This window comes from Haliotis rubra, unplaced genomic scaffold, assembly GCF_003918875.1.
Source record: "Haliotis rubra isolate DU_JTF1 unplaced genomic scaffold, ASM391887v1 Scf255, whole genome shotgun sequence".
Classification (NCBI taxonomy): Eukaryota; Metazoa; Mollusca; class Gastropoda; order Lepetellida; family Haliotidae; genus Haliotis; species Haliotis rubra.
In genome coordinates, this window is record NW_025766614.1 from 646,300 (window position 1) to 668,368 (window position 22,069).

The 22,069-nt window shown below is 43.9% G+C and overlaps 1 protein-coding gene across 3 annotated transcripts in view; it reads left to right on the forward strand.

Annotated features, from left to right (window-relative positions):
* The window catches only part of LOC124279707 (guanine nucleotide-binding protein subunit beta), a 29,558-nt gene extending 22,855 nt beyond the window's left edge, over positions 1-6,703 (forward strand). For all 3 annotated transcript variants that reach the window (XM_046715553.1, XM_046715552.1, XM_046715554.1), the window contains exons 6-10: positions 1,433-1,662; positions 1,894-2,023; positions 2,719-2,790; positions 2,951-3,167; positions 3,310-6,703. In XM_046715553.1, the coding sequence (XP_046571509.1) occupies positions 1,433-1,662; positions 1,894-2,023; positions 2,719-2,790; positions 2,951-3,167; positions 3,310-3,416 (756 nt within the window). In that variant the 3' untranslated portion in view covers positions 3,417-6,703. The remainder of the gene's footprint in view (positions 1-1,432; positions 1,663-1,893; positions 2,024-2,718; positions 2,791-2,950; positions 3,168-3,309) is intronic.
* Positions 6,704-22,069: the final 15,366 nt, after the last annotated feature.

The window sequence follows — 22,069 nt, forward strand, 5'->3', positions numbered from 1 at the left end:
TTCATCTGTGTAACAGGTGTTGATGATCTGTTTGAGAAAACCAGACAGCGTGGACTGAATGACAGACATGTGTGACATTGTGTGTGACAGTGTGATACTCTGTAAGAATGGGAACGGTTGACTGGCTTGTCTGCTGATAGGGTTTACTTCATCCATCCATGGAGTTAAGCAGCATATCATTTATCAGATGGTGATAGGGAGGGGTGAGGGTTGAGTTGTCCTGATGATATGGTGAGTATGCATTGCTGTAAATAGTACTGTGGCCTGTGTGCTGTATCCATGGATGCTCTGATCTGGGTGCTGTGCTCGTGGGTGATATGGCCTGGGTGTCCATGGATGCTCTGGTCTATATGCTGCCTTGATGGAAGCTCTGGCCTGTGTGCTGTGCTCTTGGATGCTCTGGCTTGTGTGCTACACTCCTGGATGCTCTGGCCTGTGTGCTGTGTTCATGGATGCTCTGGCCTGTGTGCTGTGTTCATGGATGCTCTGGCCTGTGTGCTACGCTCCTGGATGCTCTGGCCTGTGTGCTACGCTCCTGGATGCTCTGGCCTGTGTGCTGTGTTCATGGATGCTCTGGCCTGTGTGCTACACTCCTGGATGCTCTGGCCTGTGTGCTACGCTCCTGGATGCTCTGGCCTGTGTGCTACACTCCTGGATGCTCTGGCCCGTGTGCTGAGCTCCTGGATGCTCTGGCCTTTGTTCTACACTCTTGGATGTTCTGGCCTGTGTGCTACACTCCTGGATGCTCTGGCCCGTGTGCTGTGCTCCTGGATGCTCTGGCCTGTGTGCTGTGCTCCTGGATGCTCTGGCCTGTGTGCTGTGCTCCTGGATGCTCTGGCCTGTGTGCTGTTCTACACTCCTGGATGCTCTGGCCTTTGTGCTACACTCCTGGATGCTCTGGCCTGTGCTACGCTCGTGGATGCTCTGGCCTGTGCTGTGCTCCTGGATGCTCTGGTCTGTGTGCTGTGCTCCTGGATGCTCTGGCCTGTGCTGTGCTCCTGGATGCTCTGGTCTGTGTACTGTGCTCCTGGATGCTCTGGTCTGTGTGCTGTGCTCCTGGATGCTCTGGCCTGTGTGTTGTGCTCCTGGATGCTCTGGCCTGTGTGTTGTGCTCATGGATGCTCTGGCCTGTGTGCTGTGCTCATGGATGCTCTGGCCTGTGTGTTGTGCTCATGGATGCTCTGGCCTGTGTGTTGTGCTCATGGATGCTCTGGCCTGTGTGCTGTGCTCATGGATGCTCTGGTCTGTGTGCTGTGCTCTTGGAAGCTCTGGTCTGTGTGTTGTGCTCATGGATGCTCTGGCCTGTGTGCTGTGCTCATGGAAGCTCTTGTTACTGTTGACTTGCCTTGTGGAATGATGGTCAGTGTATGTGTGTGTGTGGTGGACAGGACCTCTTTTGGTGTGTGGGTTGAGCTGGAGTCTCTTGTTTCAGGTTCATGCTATTCCACTACGCTCCAGCTGGGTAATGACCTGTGCCTATGCTCCCTCGGGCAGCTACGTCGCATGTGGTGGGCTGGACAACATTTGTTCCATTTACAGTCTAAAAACTCGAGAAGGCAATGTCCGTGTTAGTAGAGAGTTGCCTGGCCACACTGGCTACCTCTCTTGTTGCCGATTTCTCGATGATAACCAAATAGTCACAAGCTCAGGAGATATGACTTGGTGAGTAACCAGTTTGTCTTGAAGTCTTCAAAACTTCATAACTAGAATGAAATACGGTTCTAAGGATATTTAACTTCGTTTCATTATTTGGCAATGATAAAGTAGCAGAGTATTATGATAACTTATATGTATGGTATTTGTATTGATGTTGCTGATGCTGTTCAAGGATGTATCTTTACACATGTTTTATCTTTACCAATGTTTTAACATTGTTCTGTGTTATCTCTACAGTGCATTATGGGATATAGAAACTGGCCAGAACACCACTTCATTCACAGGGCACACTGGTGATGTCATGAGTCTATCACTGGCTCCCGATATGAAGACATTTGTGTCAGGTGCTTGTGATGCATCGGCTAAGGTGAGAGGCACTCACACTCAGTTGCAGTATCTGTAGCCTAAGATAATCATGGATCCAACTGATGACTTGTCCCCTTATTCACTTCAAACATTCTGAAACCTCCAAACTTGCTATGGCGGTGCCCTCTCTCTTTCAAACTGAGAAGATATTTTTGTGTATTGCTGCACACGTTCGGTGTTTTTTCATGATATATGAATGTTTGATCGTCTGTTGATCTTTTAACATTGACCATGCTCCTTAATTCTCATTTCCTCTGAAATATTTAAGTGCTGACTTTAGTAATGGGGACATATGCTTTTGATTAAGAGGTTCAAATTTGATTTTAAAATGGCTTCCACAGTAGCCATATTTAAAATTCTGTTCATCTCTATTTCTCTGCCATTTTTTGTACAAGCAAGTTTCTCCTCATGATAACACAAATTTTGTTCTGTTTAAGTTTTCTGTCACCATTTGTGCAGATATATAAATGCATGCATGGTCAGAAACTTTTGTGAAGTGTATATCTGTCTAAGCATTACGTGTCGCTGAGCATTGTGTATGTAAAACATTTCTCATGACTATATGGCTGAAATATTGCCACGGTGATGTTAAATTTTAACACACTCACTCATGACATTAGCATGATAATTATCAAGCTATAGAAGCTGTGAAATTGAAAATTCAGAGTATTAAACATTACATGACTCTTGTTTCAGCTCTGGGATATCAGAGATGGAATGTGCAAGCAGACTTTCTCAGGCCATGAGTCAGATATTAATGCAATTACGGTAAGTAACCTGGTTTCACGTGTATATGCAAGGCATGACTATGAAGGACAATTCTATCAACATTTAAGAAAATTTATTGTAAAATATGTTGTGTGTCTGCAACTTCAGCTGTTTCTTGTTCACCTAGATTTTTGTTTAACCTGCTGATTCTTTTCTCCAGTATTTCCCGAATGGCTCTGCGTTTGCTACGGGGTCTGATGACGCCACGTGCCGCCTGTTCGATATCCGGGCAGACCAGGAGATCGGCATGTACTCCCACGACAACATCATCTGTGGTATCACATCTGTGGCCTTCTCCAAGAGTGGACGCCTGCTCCTCGGCGGATATGATGACTTTAATTGCAATGTATGGGACGTGCTCAAACAAGATAGAGCAGGTATGATATAGATTGTTAATTTTTCTTCCCTGTAGAAATGCATATTATGTATGTTGAGCTTGTAGCACATTGCAGATTGGAAGTAATACAACCCTAGGGTTATGTTAGTGACACTAACTACTGGATGTTTTGCTTTCTACAGGTGTGCTAGCTGGCCATGACAACCGTGTGAGCTGTTTGGGTGTGACAGAGGACGGGATGGCCGTCGCAACAGGATCATGGGATAGCTTCCTCAAGATCTGGAACTGAGGCCTGCGGTGGTGCAGGATGGGCGAGTTGTGCGTGTGGTCCGTCAATGTCCATGTTGCTTTTCTTTCTGTAATGGCAGTCTGTTCTCACAACACGTGGAAGGATGCGATCTGATGTTGGTGAGAGGCTCACACTGTACAAGACTATCCAGTGCGTGGTGATAGTCACCTGAGGACAACCCCCCTGGTGTATATACGGACTACCCATTTCTGTCTGTCTGTCTCTCTTGTTTCAGTAGATAGACATTGAGCTCCAGTATGTAAGGGAGACCAACACAATCACTTCTCATTGGAGTCCCATCAGCCACCTGTGAGAAGCAGCAGTCTGCGAGTGACTACACGTAGTCCTCACAAACCTACAAGTGACACAATCATCTTGGATCATGTGGGAAAAGCGATTAACCCTGCGGTGTGGATTCCTAAAGGGTTAACTAACATTTTGAGGGATAGATGGGCAATTTCACTGACCTTAAAGGAACAAGTCGACCGACTGACTTAAGCAAAGATTGCAATAATTTCTTGATAAATTATTACTTGGATTATGGTGGTCTTTGAACTGACGTGAATTGCCCAGACTGGAAGGGATTTGAAAACGTGTGCATTCTGAAAGATGCTTGATTTGGCAGGAGGTAACACTTGTAGGTTTACAATTTATGTAGTGTGGTGAAACAACAATTATTTGTGAGACAAAAGTGTAGCATTTTACCATTTTCAAGACATGACCATTAATTAATTAATTGCCGTCTTAAATTTTGCATATGTCTTGGCCGCGAGAAGTGTGTGTACAAGGCAAATCAAGCCGTATTGTATTCTCTTTTGATATTGAAACTGAATTGATTGTACTTTTATTTCTGACATGGAATTGTAGATGGAAAAGTCTGCTTCATCGCTCAAGTCTTCTATGTGTCTGTTTGTGAGAATGTCTTGGTGTCAACTTCTCATTGCATACTGTGCAGAGCTAATGTTCTGCCATGCTGCTCTTCACCCGTGCAGTTCTCTGGACAGAGGGGTCAGTGCAGAGAGCTGCACATCCATGGCGTACCTGCTTCCTCAGTGCACCTACCTACTTGAGGTGCGTGCATGCGTGAGGCATCTATGCTGGCACTGTAGCCACATTGCTGTCGGTCCACATGACCAGAACCATGTGTGGTGGTGTGGACCGAGGAGCATCACTGTACAGTGTGCTTGTGACTGAGCGATGCAGCTTGCCATCATATTGTCAGTCTGCTTCCCAGTCTGTCGTCAAATATCTACCTATAGTGTGGATATTTGGACACCCATATATGAATTGTAGTGCAATATTTGTATGTGTCAAGTGTGGGTATCGCTTCAAGACGTGCGTCTGCACACAAGTCACTTTGGAGTCCCGACCTAACTTTATGCAATCTTCCTCATTTCCATATTTACTGCGATACGGTGTATGAGAGCTTGCCCTCTGAATCCTGTTTCATGGATGTATTTTCCTTTTATCAATTGGTAGATACTTCCTTGTACCCGGATTTAGATTGTGAGTCAAAGTCATTCAAAAACAAGAACGGGGGACCAAGGTCGGGGCATGGTTGGCTTCTCCTGGAGTTGTCCTGGAGCTATGTTGACAGTGAATCATGTCCTGTAAGTGCACTGTTGTTGTGCTGGGATACCCAATGGACACCCGTTGTTACAAAAGCCGCCTCGACTACTATATAGCATATACTATCCAAATTACCATGTGTGCAAGTGTAGATATTTGTTGCAAATGTGTCTTGTGACATGAAATATTTGAAAGAAAATAATTGTAAAAAATACACACATTTTTTTCCATGGATTATCAGTTTTGTTGATGTATCTTGAACGACAACATTTAAACAGCACCCCCCTTTTAATCTTATTGTTCTTTTGTTCAAGTCAATGTTTTGGTAACAAACATTATTTATTGAACCTTGTCTGTTGCCATGGCTAAGTTATATCTCTGGACATTTATCTTCTAGCTGCTGTCTGATAAACAATGGGATCAGCTTTTACCTCGTTGTTGTCAAGGTCATAGATTCATGTGAAGGGCATGATTATGTCATGATGCATTTCCGTATTAAGTCAAGATTTGCCGGACACCTACATTGCCAAAACAGTCAGTTAAACATCAAGAGGCTATTTTGCTTAGACGGAAATGTGTGTTTTACTAGGATGCACACCAATAGTGATTGGAAGAGTGGCATGAAGCATTGGCAGGATAGAAGCTGATCCTGTGTGTTGTTGTAACAGCTATCACTGACTGTGTCATCATGGTGTTTGCAGATATGTTGCAATATATACATGAACTTTGTACCTGTGTGATCAGAAGGTCTCATATCTCAATGAAGTCAGCTTTGTTTTATCAAAAACTGGAAAATCCAAAAATATCCCTGGATGTGAAATCTCACAAAATATACTCTCAGTGGGGAGAGGAAGTAAGCAGATTGAGATATGGAACTGAAGTCTTGAGTTGAGGTAAAGGTTTCAGTAATGAAGCCTTTGGATCTGATAGTGTAGTCTTTAATCAGGGGAAACTAACCTTACGTCGGGATTGTTCAACTCGGCTCATATCCCAAGAGCTTGTGTCTACTGTGAAATCTATTTGTATATGACATAATTATGTTTTTAGTGCGTTTACTCATTGTTTTTGCATTTATGTATCTAATGTTTTTTCTAAGGCAAGTATTACATTATGACTAATCGTTGCACAAGATTTGTTCAACATGTGCTGCGATATGATAGTAGTTTTCAGAAATTGTGACAAGAAAGACTCAATTTTAGTTTCACAGACTAATTGTTGTTAAGTATCTGTCATAGATTCTTCTGTAACATATTCACAATAATATATTTGTGTTCTTATTTAAATATATTCGGAAACAAAGTTTTGGGAAAAACCACCATAGATTCTAATTTATGTCTGTGATATTAAAATTTTGAAAGTGTATGTCTCAGCAGCGACCATTGTACTACTATCCAGGCAGTGTTGGCATGCGTGACTGGTCTGCATGATATGAATGTCTATAGTCACACTTTGCTTCTGTATTCATTATATGTAGTCCCTGCTAGTAGCAGCTGTCAAATGATTTCTGAAATTTAACAAATTTCATTGTCACAATGTAGAAAAAACTGTCGGTTGTCAAGGTGTTGACAACAGACATCTTTGAGCAGCCTGTGCAGCCAGCGGACAACACGACTTGCTGTTGTGCTGCACGAGCTCTAGTCTATATACACTTTGTGGACTCATTTTCGTATGTGTATATGTAACTCATTTGTCAAATAAAGCTATTTGTCTTTATGAAATGATAGGGTTTGTACTTTTCTCAACGCTTGATTCACAATGCGGACCTTATACATTGAAATGTCTCTAGTGTTATGAAACCAGTCAAGTGCACTGGGCAGTAAGAGTGCATAGGACCTTCAATCAATCCATGTTGTATTGTGGTTGCAGCGATGATATTTCTCTTTCCTTACAGCTAAAATATAGCTGCAAGGGTGGAAAGAGCAATGTCAAAAATCATTTGGTTTAGGCTCATTCCTGTATCTTGTTCCATATGAAATAATTTGGTTGAACCCAGTCATTGCCTGGGGGCAGGAGGAGGGACCCCTGTTGGAAGATTATGATGTGGCACAATCTCACCAACAGCTGTAGGGAGCATAGGGAGGGAGATCTAACAACACTTTCCCAGCACCCATTTGTCTTATATGTATACATTCAACAGGTCTTGCTTTCTTGGGAGTCCATAGCAGATCCTTTTGATTTGTGTTTGTCATGTCTGATGTTTCAGAAATGTAATCAACCATATGAACAAAGAAAAAGAGCATTTATGTAACATTTAAAACCTTAAACATCAAATCTGTCATGTTTTGATACATACATTAGAATGTAACAGTTTTCAAAATATGCTGTATTTGGCCAAATCTATTCTTTGTAAGGACTATTGATAATGGTGGAAATAGTGTTGTTGATAAGTGTCCTGGTCTGGACTTTCGATAAATTTTAGGAAGGCTGATGAAATAGTAGTTTTCATTTTGAAATCGAACAAATGGATTGATTCAAGGATGGAGAGTTGAAATATTTTATGGATCATAGTAGTGGTGGTCCGATTAATTGAAATAATCGAAGATTGGTCGCAATGACAAAACGACCAAGCAATCGATCATTTTTTCTCATAATCGAACACAAACAATTTTGGACCACTTGTTTGCAATAACAATATTTTTCAAAAGGTTTATTTTGTCTCGACATTGCATAAGCACAACAAACTCGTTTCAAGTCTTGATAAAGTTTATCTTAACAACTCCAGGAAATGTATGTTCCTAACACACTAGTCATCCTTTAAAGATGTAAAATTTGCAAATGCATTTTGTGTAATTTGCGAAAAAACCCGAGAAACTACATGTTTTTTCTTTATTCTTTTGTGCATAACATACCAAACAAACATAACCAGGAAAACTTGATAAATGACGCTAACCAATTATTTTCGATGATTGATCGGTTGTAATGAACCAATCATCAATTATGAGATTTACACCAATTCCCAACACTAGATCATAGTCAGAACATTGACACGTCCTATCTATACATAACAGTTTCAACTACAGGAATGAGTTAAGATGTTGTACAACTCGGTGGTGGGGGGTTGGATACAGCTTTTTGAGAAAGGGTGTGGGGTGTGTGTGCACGGTTCTTTTTCATCCGTTTTCAAAAGAGTTTTAATGGTCATTTAATAAACTTTGAAGGTGGGGAAGGTGCGCACCCCTGCACCCGCCTGTACCCGCCTGTACAGTAGGCTAGCTCATCAAGCTGAAGACGGTTCGATTCCTCACAATGTCAGAAGCCCATTTCAAATGTCCCCTGTCATGCTTTTGCTGGAATGTTGCTAAAAGTGGCATTAAACTAATACGACTACATTTAAGGTGACCTACACACATATACAGTTTTGTCATTCAAATATGGGCTACATTCACAACTTTGTTAATGGATATACATTCGATAAGTGAATTTAGCTTCTCTCCAAGTTTGAACAGGCTTCCAATGGGAGCCTCTGCCAGATAATAAACATCAGTGTAATATGTTTGTCAAATTGTAAGAATGTATACCCATGAAACAACAAGTGAACAGATTTAATATCACTGATAGGACTGGTACCCTGAAATCATTGGGAGGCCAAGTCAGGATCATTTCAGATGAAGGATGTTCAAGATGGTTTGTCAAAAACAGTGTGAAATTCTTTTCAGAATCTTGCATCGAACTGAAGCGTGGGTATTCTGACCGTAGAGAAAGTTCATAAGTGATAAGAGAAAAATACTCAAATTTTACAATGAGTCAAGATAATTTGAAAGAACCTTGATCGAAATGAATGAAAAGGCTGAGAAGGTAATGAGAATGAGTAGGGATTGAACTGGTCAAAACCTGACGCAAGTTATTTGTGAATGTTGCCGAAAGGTTGCGACAGACATTTTACCGTGACCTATGAGCTGGTCAGTATGTGGTACTCCAGGTGATTTATATACGTTTCAACTTTGCCCCAGGGTCGATGATCCACCCGGGTACAATGTGTGAAGCCAATTTCTGGTATCCCCTGCCGTAATTAGATGATAACAATGCTGAAAGAGGCGTTAACCCCAACTCGCACTTGAAACTGATCTTTTCTTTTCTTATTACAATTACTTCGGCTGAATATGAGGATTGTGCTCATTTCCCACGTCACATTTGTTCAACTAGTAACTTTACAGTCATTTAATGGATTTCTTTCAGATTTGGGCATTGGCTTCTTTGTTTATAGGAAAGGTGCAGTACGAAGTTTGTCAAGAATAATCATTATTAATTGTTGTTGAGCTGAAGTTGCGAGTAATTGTGAGGGGTGAGCCTTGTCATATGTTGTGGTCTGTTTATTTCATTTTTACACGACATGAAAATGAGAGTAGTGCTCATATCCGAAACGGAACTCCAAAACCGTTGAATATTTCCGTAAGAAACTCTGCGAGGTTTATCTGTCTCTTGGTGAACCGGTGCTTTCAGATAAGTGGAGTGTTTAAGTTGTTTATATTATCACGCGTTTTCGTGTCAGGGTTTTACATTTTATGCAAGTGATGTCAGTGCTCGTTTCCGGGGCAACATCTTGCTAACCATTTAACATTTCTTGATACAACTTTCTATGCAGATCATTTTAGTGTTGAACGGTTGCGTTTTGATGGTTTGGGATAATGAAAATACTGAACAGTATTAGTTGTTATGATATGATTATTTATTCTTCTTCGTTGAACTGGGGCGGTGGGGGGAAGCCAAGTAGTTAAAGCGTTCGCTCGTCACGCCGAAGACCCGGATTCGATTCCCCACGTTGGTACGATGTGTGAAGCCAATTTCTGGTGCCCCCGCCGTGATATTGCTGAAATATTGCTAAAAGCGGCGTAAAACTAAACTCAATCACTCTCTCTTCGTGGAACTGAATGTACACTCTCACAACACCCTTATTACACCCTCCTTACACCCGTGTATTCCCGCACTACGTCAGTATCCCCCGCCAGTATACCAGTATCACACTATCACAACACCCTTATTACACCCTCCTTACACCCGAGTATACCCGCACTACGTCCGTATCCCCCGCTGCTACACCAGTATCACACTCTCACAACACCCTTATTACACGGACCGTCTCCGTGGTGTAGTGGTTAGAGCGTCCACCCGGAGTGCGGAAGGCCGCGGGTTCGATCCCCGACCGCGTCATACCAAAAGACGTTAAAATATGGTACTTGTTGGTCCCTGCCTGACGCTCGGCAGTAATGGGTACAACAAGGACGGTCGGCTCGGAGTCAGTATACTGTGTCTGAGTGGGGTATTCATGCTTCATTGCGGCATGGTATCTCAGTGAGCTAGCACTATAAAACCAGCTTCAGTCTGGGCTAGTACAAGCAGCCGCACGTACATACACGTCGTCATATGAGCGAAATATTCTCAAGCACTACGTTAAACCCAATTTCACCTCACCTCACCTCACACCCGCCATACACCAGTATTACACCCTCACTACGCCAGTATTACACCCTCACTACACCAGTATTACACCCTCACTACGCCAGTATTACATCCTCGCTACGCCAGTATTACACTCTCACTACACCAGTATTACACCCTCACTACACCAGTATGACACCCACACTACACCAGTATGACACCCTCACTAAGCCAGTAGTACACCCGCCATACCCCAGTATTACACCCTCACTACACCAGTATTACACCCTCACTACACCAGTATTACACCCTCAATACGCCAGTATTACACCCTCACTAGTGTTACACCCTCAGTACGCCAGTATTACACCCTCAGTACGCCAGTATTACACCCTCACTACACCAGTATTACACCCACACTACACCAGTATAACACCCTCCATACACCAGTATTACACCCACACTACACCAGTATTATTACACACTATTACACCATACACCAGTACTACACCGCACCCTCCATACACCAGTATTACACCCTCACTACACCAGTATTACAGCCTCACTACACCAGTATTACACCCTCACTACACCAGTATTACACCATTACACCAGTATTACACCCTCACTACACCAGTATTACACCCTCCATACACCAGTATTACACCCACACTACACCAGTATTACACCCTCACTACACCAGTATTACACCCTCCATACACCAGTATTACACCCTCACTACACCAGTATTACACCCCATCACTACACCAGTATTACACCCGCCATACACCAGTATTACACCTCACCACTACACCAGTATTACACCCCATACACCAGTAGTACACTACACCCAGTATTATTACCCCTCCATACACCAGTGTATTACACCCTCAATACACCCTCACTACACCAGTATTACACCCTCACTACACCAGTATTACACCCGCCATACACCAGTATTACACCCTCACTACACCAGTATTACACCCTCCATACACCAGTATTACACCCTCACTACACCAGTATTACACCACCTACACTACACCAGTATTACACCCTCACTACACCAGTATTACACCCTCACTACACCAGTATTACACACCCGCCATACACCAGTATTACACCCTACTACACCAGTATTACACCCTCCATTACACCCTCACACCAGTATTATTACACCTCACTACACCAGTATTACACCCTCATACACCAGTATTACCCTCCATACACCAGTATTACACCCTCACTACACCAGTATTACACCCTCACTCACTACACCAGTACCAGTGTACACAACCTCACTACACCAGTATTACACCCTACATACACCAGTATTACACCCTCACTCACTACACCAGTATTACACCATACTACATAATCGTATTACCCTCACTACACCAGTATTACACCTCACCAGTACACCAGTATTACACCCAGTATTACAACTCACTACACCAGTATTACACACTACAGTATTACACCCTACAGTATTACACCAGTATTACACCTGCCATACACCAGTATTACACCCACCAGTCACTACACCAGTATTACACCCACCACTACACCAGTATTACACACCTCACCCTCACTACACCAGTATTACACCCACAGTGTTACAACGCTGTAGTAGTACACACTACTCCAGTATTACTACACCAGTATTACACCCTCACTACACCAGTATTACACCCGCCATACACCAGTATTACAGCCTCACTACACCAGTATTACAACCTCACTACACCAGTATTACACCCTCACTACACCAGTATTACACCCTCCATACACCAGTATTACACCCTCACTACACCAGTATTACCCTCACTACACCAGTATTACACCCTCACTACACCAGTATTACACCTCCATACACCAGTATTACACCCTCACTACACCAGTATTACACCCTCCACTACACCAGTATTACACCCTCACTACACCCTCACTACACCAGTATTACAACCTCACTACACCAGTATTACACCCTCACTACACCAGTATTACACCCTCACTACACCAGTATTACACCCTCACTACACCAGTATTACACCCTCACTACACCAGTATTACACCACCAGTGCCACTACACCAGTATTACACCCTCACTACACCAGTATTACACCCACCATACACCAGTATTACACCCTCACTACACCAGTATTACACCCTCCATACACCAGTATATACACCCTCACTAGTATTACAACTACAGTATTACACCCTCACTACACCAGTATTACATCCTCACTACACCAGTATTACACCCTCACTACACCAGTATTACACCCTCACTACACCAGTATTACACCTCACTACACCAGTATTACACCCTCACTACACCAGTATTACACCCACACTACACCAGTATTACACCCTCACTACACCAGTATTACACACCATTATTACACTCACTACACCAGTATTACACCCTCACTACACCAGTATTACACCTCACTACACCAGTATTTACACCCTCACTACACCAGTATTACACCACACTACACTACACCAGTATTACACCCTCACTACACCAGTATTACAACCCTCACTACACCAGTATTACACCTCACTACACCAGTACACCAGTATTACACACTCACTACACCAGTATTACACCCTCCATACACCAGTATTACAGTAGTACCCCTCACTACACCAGTATTACACCCTCCATACACTCACACCACACTACACCAGTATTACACCCTCACTACACCAGTATTACACCTCACTTACACCAGTATATACACCCTCACTACACCAGTATTACACACCAGTATTACACCCTACACCACCAGTATTACACCCTCACTACACCAGTATTACACCAGTATTACACCCTCACTACACCAGTATTACACCACCAGTATTACACCCTCTCACTACACCAGTATTACACCCTCACTACACCAGTATTACACCCTCACTACACCAGTGGCAGTACACCCTAACCTCACTACACCAGTATTACACCCTCACTACACCAGTACACCAGTATTACACCCTCACTACACCAGTATTACATTACACCGGTATTACCCTCACTACACCAGTATTACAGCCTCACTACACCAGTATTACACCACTACACCAGTATTACACCCAGTATTACAGCTACACACCAGTATTACACCAGTCCCCTCACTACACCAGTATTACAACCCTCACTACACCAGTATTACATCCTCACTACACCAGTATTACAACCTCACTACACCAGTATTACATCCTCACTACACCAGTATTACACCCTGCCATACACCAGTATTACAGCCTCACTACACCAGTATTACAGCCTCACTACACCAGTATTACATCCTCACTACACCAGTATTACACCCTCACTACACCAGTATTACAGCCTCACTACACCAGTAGTACACCCTCCATACACCAGTATTACACCCGCCATACACCAGTATTACATCCTCACTACACCAGTATTACACCCCCACTAGACCAGTATTACACCCGCCATACAACAGTATTACACCCTCACTACACCAGCATTACACCCTCACTAGACCAGTATTACACCCTCACTACACCAGTATTACACCCACAGTACGCCAGTATTACACCCTCGCTACACCAGTATTACACCCGCCATACACCACCAGTATTACACCCTCACTACACCACCCTCACTACACCAGTATTACACCCGCCATACACCAGTATTACACCCTCACTAGACCAGTATTACACCCGCCATACACCAATTATACACCCGCCATACACCAGTATTACACCCTCGCTACGCCAGTATTACACCCTCAGTACGCCAGTATTACACCCACACTACACCAGTATTACACCCTCACTACACCAGTATTACCCCCTCCATACACCAGTATTACACCCTCACTAGACCAGTATTACACCCGCCATACACCAATATTACACCCTCACTAGACCAGTATTACACCCGCTATACACCAATATTACACCCTCCATACACCAGTATTACACCCTCACTACACCAGTATTACACCCTCACTACACCAGTATTACACCCTCACTAGACCAGTATTACACCCGCCATACACCAATTATACACCCGCCATACACCAGTAGTACACCCTCGCTACGCCAGTATTACACCCTCAGTACGCCAGTATTACACCCACACTACACCAGTATTACACCCTCACTACACCAGTATTACACCCGCCATACACCAATATTACACCCTCACTAGACCAGTATTACACCCTCCATACACCAATATTACACCCTCACTAGACCAGTATTACACCCGCCATACACCAATATTACACCCTCCATACACCAGTATTACACCCTCACTACACCAGTATTACACCCTCACTACACCAGTATTACACCCGCCATACACCAATATTACACCCTCACTAGACCAGTATTACACCCGCCATACACCAATATTACACCCTCACTAGACCAGTATTACACCCGCCATACACCAATATTACAACCTCACTAGACCAGTATTACACCCGCCATACACCAATATTACACCCTGAATGTACCAATGCTACACTACAACGCCGCTATATGCGTCGTCCGTCCACCGTGTTGGTCTTCCACTATTCTTGTGCTGCATGCGTGTGACAAGCCTTGGCTCGCTATAGTGTGGAAGCAGATTGTACCGTTATATCACTAGACATTACTCCTGTTGATATTTAACTCATCTGTCAAGAGGTATGGTTAGTTTGAACAGGCGTTGCCATTGGCGACTTGACGTCATGTGGCACTAAATGTGTCAGTTGACTATTGACAATATACGGGCAGTTTCACCAGGGATGCAGCCTGATACGGAGGAGGACACTACCTCCCCAGGTCAAACTGAACCAGCAAAAATCAATACGGCATGACGCCTGTAAACAAGGGATGGCAAAGTCAAGCCTGAGTGGTAGATACGCCATATGCTGACATCTCTTAACATCAGCGAAAACATCATCTAAAAACCAAAACGTTTCCAGCAAGGAAATTGATGAAGAGGTATCTCCTGGATGCAATTTTACAATGGCATTTCTCCCGAGACGATAAGATATTAGCACATTGAGTGTTCAGCTCACATTCTAGTGAGCTTACATAAAGAAGTGGTGGTTTTGAGAAAGAGAACACATTCTTTCTAATTACAGTTTTGGGCCAAACATCTTTTATGGTTGCAATAGGGAACATTTAGATTTCATGTAAATGAATCTGGGAAATGTGATATATATTTTTTAGAAAGGATCAGTACATTAGCATGTTGTGCACTGATTGTTTGTTGTGGGACGAGTACTCTCCTTTTACAAATCTAATCGAATGAATGAACCGGATGGGTTAATAAAATAATGACGTAACATAATAATGCACGTTCGTCAGTTCCATTCTGAAGATTGCACAATGCCCTCCATACCCGTTCAACGTATTCAGTCCCGTTCCTAAGTCAGTACCCACAGTCCCTATATTATTTTGTCACATTTCTAATCGGTGTCCTCCCATTACGCAGACAGGCAGTTCGCAGACGCCTTAAAACAACATGTACGGTTCAGTGAACAGATTATCCACCTGTTACCTACACATTATAATGGAATAGTCCAAATAAAAACACAGGAACAAACTGAAGCTATATTATTTATTTTGAAAGATTGACGAAAAGACAGTTATTTGAATTTTTATTGCTGCAATATAAAAAAGTTTATTTTCATAAACATTTCGGTTTAACCTTCTAGTATAACGGGAGTCGGCATCATCATATTAAAAACATTAGCTTAGCTATTAGAAACTGCGACACTGTTGTATCATATAAATCAAATAAAGACAAATGTGAACCTAAATATTATTCATATGGACTAAAGAAGTTATATGTTTTGCACACAATATTAAAAATATGACGAGTGTACTTAATTACGATTTATTTAGAATAAATATTTAAAATATGACGCATCATGTCAATGTGGCCATGGATGTGAGAATGTTTTTCATTACTTCCTTGAATGACCATTGTGTACTATTCAAAGGCATAAACTGTTACAATCTTTAGAAAGTATTGTTAAAATAATAACACCGATTGGTATTAATCGTATCTTACTTGGCAATCCAGGTGTCTCATTTACTGCAAGTCAGAATGTTTTCAAATATGTACATATCTATATCTCTCCAACAAAACGTTTTCTCAGTTTACTTCTGTTGTACATATCCTATTATTGGGTGTGGGCTTTTCTATCAATAAACACAATCAAACCTCTCAGTGACAAACCTGTTTTTATATTCGATAGTAATTGATAGTAACATCAATTTTGAGAAGAGAAATCATTTATCATTTAATCACAACAAAGTTCTATTTACCCACAATCAAACTTCAAAGTAACGAACCTGTTTCAGGCTCACCCTGCTCTTCTCACTAAACAGTGGACTGTTCCATTATACCCGTAGGTGTTACCCTAATTAACCTTCTAGTTCAGTGTCTGTCAAATGGGTGTCTGTCAGTTGGGAGATAACCTTCTAATCTAACCTGGAAAAAGTATCCTACAGTCCCAATACTAAACTTATACAACGTCCGTAGGTGCCCCTCATTTGTCTTGATACCTATTGGTACCATTCCTTAGTGTGAACGCCACCTATTGGTACCATTCCTTAGCCTGAATGTCACTTTATTAGTGCTCTTCCTAAGTCTTGCGTCTAATTGTCTTGAATGGTTCCGGGTTTGTCTCCAGGGAGAAACCACAACGATTAATACTATGGGAAGCTAGGGCTTGGATGTTTGTCAGAATACCTTTTCCGTCAAAACACGCACCGTAGTTTGGAGGAGCCAACCACTTTTTTGGAGCTAAAGGATGTTACTTTTCAGAACACCCAGCCTCTCCAGTGCACGATGTTTATTAAGTTTCACCTGATACACAGGCCTTTCCGGGATAGATATCTCTACAGTATCCATTCAAAATCCACCGCGGGATGAAGTCCCGGGACTGCATCAGATGAAAACACCTCACGTTGAGAACATGCAGTACACTTATGTTGATTACCACAGGAAACTGCCTTACATACAATAGGGTTGTCAGTGGAAGAGAGTCTACTGCCATAGGCAGGGTTTACATCAACACAGCCTATTGCTGAAGACAGGGTAAACGTTAACAGAGCCTATTAATGAAGATTTACATCAACACAGCCTATTGCTAAAGGCAGGGTTTACATTAGACTAAGGCTTCGTCTCTGAATATATATAATTTTGATAGTAACAAACAAGCCCATTTATATTGAAAAGGAGCCCTAGGGAGACCAGAGATTCAGAACCTGAGGAAATCTAGACTTGCTATATTTAGGGCTTTAGCACTGCAGAGAGGGCTTGGCAGTAGGGAAATTAATGTGGTTCAGGGACTGTGAGACAGACTAGGTTTACATCAACACAGCCTATTGAAAAAGAAGAGGGTAACAGGGATACAACAGACAGTGTTTCAACTAACTGGGATACAACAGACAGTGATTCAACTGACTGGGATACAACAGAGGCAGGGATACAACAGACAGGGATACAATAGACAGTGATTCAACTGACTGGGATACAACAGACAGGGATACAACAGAGACAGGGATACAATAGACAGTGATTCAACTGACTGGGATACAACAGAGGCAGGGATACAACAGACAGTGTTTCAACTGACTGGGATACAATAGACAGTGTATCAACTGACTGGGATACAACAGAGGCAGGGATACAACAGACAGGGATACAACAGATAAGGATACAACAGTGACAGGGATACAGCAGTGACAGGGATACAACAGAGACAGGGATACAGCAGACAGGGATTCAACTGACTGGGATACAACAGAGGCAGGGATACAACAGATAGGGATACAACAGAGACAGGGATACAGCAGACAGGGATTCAACTGACTGGGATACAACAGAGGCAGGGATACAACAGATAGGGATACAACAGAGACAGGGATACAACAGACAGGGATACAACAGACAAGGATGCAACAGACAGGGATACAACAGAGGCAGGGATACAACAGACAAGGATGCAACAGACAGGGATACAACAGAGGCAGGGATACAACAGAGACAGGGATTCAACTGAGGCAGGGATACAACAGAGACAGGGATACAACAGACAGGGATTCAGCTGACTGGGATACAACAGAGGCATGGATACAACAGACAGGGATACAACAGATAGGGATACAACAGAGACAGGGATACGCATCGTGCGTCTGTCAAAAGAGTTTGAATCTCGGAATGGCCACGGATCATAAGCATAGCAGCTGCAAACAGTCCCCTAATCTGTATAAGGTTATACTTATGAATAGTTAACTAGTCCATACAAATTGCCTCTTCCTGTTTGATTGGCGGCTTGTACAGTATGTATATATAACCAGTACAGACGTAGGTGTATACATAAGGTATGACGGAGTTGTACAGTCGTCAGCTCCGATCAATGGCAGAGTGTGTGGCCTACAATTCCCTCACATCGATGTGCTCATCACTCGGTACTTGAAGCCAGGTTAACCGTGATTATATAACAACCCACATAAATATTAATATCGATGTATAATTGTTAGGTTCTGTTTACATGTGGTGTATGGAACTCCAAGAAAAAAAATATTGGGCTGTTGTCAGCTGGTGCCGCTCTATAAGACGTGCAGGTAAATTCACTCACTCCGCTGATATTTCCGACTTTATATTTTCAGTGCAAGGGGTATTAAATGCAGAGTTGGAAGGACCAATTAAGCTAATGTAGTCCGCTCCAGTAATTAAGCAACTGAAGAACTTTGTGATCGACATTGTCTTTGTTGGTATTGTGTTTCTGGTCATTGATGACAACCACAAGTACAGATGTATTTATTGGACACTCCTGTTCTTAGGTATACACACCCATGCTCAACTCGTGGGCGATCCTATCGCGACATACAAGCGGATTATGGATCCATCCAGCCTTCGTTAGCTTTAAAGTCTCTTTGCGCAAGTTATCCATTGATTGTCCCCGTCTACACTCCGCCAGTGTTCGGGTCTATTCCCTGGACACGGGGAATGCTATAGATGCATCACAGTTCAGGCACAGAACCTGTGGAGGACACAGAGGGCACGGGAAAGAAGAACCAAAGGTCCAGCGCGGAATAGGAGGGCACGCTGGACATAACCCAAGGAGAATCAAGAGCTTGCGCTGAACTCCGAGACTTCGGGCGCTCTAAAGGCGCATCAATGGACTTGCGCAAAACAGGGGGACGTTGGGTGCACTGAAGGCGCATCAATGGACTGGCGCAGAACAGGGGTCCAGTGATCAACAACATGAGCATCGGTCTACGCAATTTGGATACGATGCTATGTGTCAACCAAGTCAGCGAGTCTGACCACCCGATCCCGTTAGTCGCCTCTTACGACAAGCATGGGTTAATGAAGATAATTCTAACCCGGACCTTCACGGGTCGCACCATAAAAGAGGCCACAAAGGATTTGTGCAGATCTGAAGAGCACGCGGGGCGTTATGAAGGGGCGTCACAAGGGTGAAAAGGGTGACACAGATCTGGGGGACATGCGGGGCGTTATGAAGGGGCGTCACAAGGGTGAAAAGGGTGACACAGATCTGGGGGACATGCGAGGAGTTATGAAGGGGCGTCACAAGGGTGAAAAGGGTGACACAGATCTGGGGGACATGCGGGGAGTTATGAAGGGGGCGTCACAAGGGGTGAAAAGGGTGACACAGATCTGGGGGACATGCGGGGAGTTATGAAGGGCGTCATAAGGGTGAAAAGGGTGACACAGATCTGGGGACATGCGGGAGTTATGAAGGGGCGTCACAAGGGTGAAAAGGGTGACACAGATCTGGGGACATGCGGGGGAGTTATGAAGGGCGTCACAAGGGGTGAAAAGGATGACACAGATCTGGGAGACATGCCGGGCGTTATGAAGGGGCGTCACAAGGGTGAAAAGGGTGACACAGATCTGGGGACATGCGGGGCGTTATGAAGGGGCGTCACAAGGGTGAAAAGGGTGACACAGATCTGGGGGAAATGCGGGGAGTTATGAAGGGGCGTCACAAGGGTGAAAAGGGTGACACAGATCTGGGGGACATGCGGGGAGTTATGAAGGGGCGTCACAAGAGTGAAAAGGGTGACACAGATCTGGGGGACATGCCGGGCGTTATGAAGGGGCGTCACAAGGGTGAAAAGGGTGACACAGATCTGGGGGACATGCGGGGAGTTAGGAAGGGGCGTCACAAGGGTGAAAAGGGTGACACAGATCTGGGGGACATGCCGGGCGTTATGAAGGGGCGTCACAAGGGTGAAAAGGGTGACACAGATCTGGGGGACATGCCGGGAGTTATGAAGGGGCGTCACAAGGGTGAAAAGGGTGACACAGATCTGGGGGACATGCGGGGAGTTATGAAGGGGGCGTCACAAAGGGTGAAAAGGGTGACACAGATCTGGGGACATGCCGGGCGTTATGAAGGGGCGTCACAAGGGTGAAAAGGTGACACAGATCTGGGGACATGCGGGGAGTTATGAAGGGGCGTCACAAGGGTGAAAAGGGTGACACAGATCTGGGGGACATGCCGGGCGTTATGAAGGGGCGTCACAAGGGTGAAAAGGGTGACACAGATCTGGGGGACATGCCGGACGTTATGAAGGGGCGTCACAAGAGTGAAAAGGGTGACACAGATCTGGAGGACATGCGGGGCGTTATGGAGGGGCGTCACAAGGGTGAAAAGGGTGACAGATCTGGGGGACATGCGGGGCGTTATGAAGGGGCGTCACAAGGGCGAAAGGGGTGACAGATCTGGGGGACATGCGGGGCGTTATGAAGGGGCGTCACAAGGGCGAAAAGGGTGACAGATCTGGGCGACATGCAGGGCGTTATGAAGGGGCGTCACAAGAGCGAAAAGGACACGCAGGGCTTTATAGAGGTGCGTCATAGAGGCGGCCTCATTTCTGGAGCACAATATTTTGGTGAACAGATATATGTGGCAGTGACGTTATGTAGCTGTACAGATATGTCGATTTGTGTTATTAAATTGGTGTAAAGATGACGTCATACGTGTTTAAAAATACAGCAAACTACGGTTACAACCAACTGAAGAGGGACAACTAGTTTTAGCATTAGAAATATACAGAGTGGCCAGGACAAAGGATGAGCCTAATCGTTATAGTAGTCTGTTCGTTGTAAGCGTCAAGTGCTATAGGTCTAAAGATATGTTTGTTTGTATATTTACATAGGTGCACAGGCGTCTAGGTTGGTATTGGTAATGTTGAATTGGGTGAAGTATTGAATGGGTGAGTTGCGTTAAACGCGTTTTCGAATAGCAGTCCAGCTATGCCAGAGCATGTCAGCCCTTGCAGGTCTCCGCCTTTACCACATTGGTAAAACATTAAAGCACGGGGATGTCGCTGCTGATTACAGGATTCTGGCACGTCCAAGGGACACGACTCTGCATAGCGAAATTTCCTCAACACTACATTATGTTGGAATCCCCCTGAGGTGACTACGACAACGACGACGACGACGACGATGATGATGATGTATCTGCGTAGTCACCACGAAATACAGACCCCTCAATTCCACCATGATCTACATCTCACACTAATCACGTGTGATGAGACCTGTCAATTTCCGTATGACGCGGTGATATCGAAAAGGCGAAATACACTCTGACGAGACACAATCGAACATGGTCGCTTCTGGAGCAACGATCCGGATTTGGACTGTGTGCTATTTTATCTCTCCAATG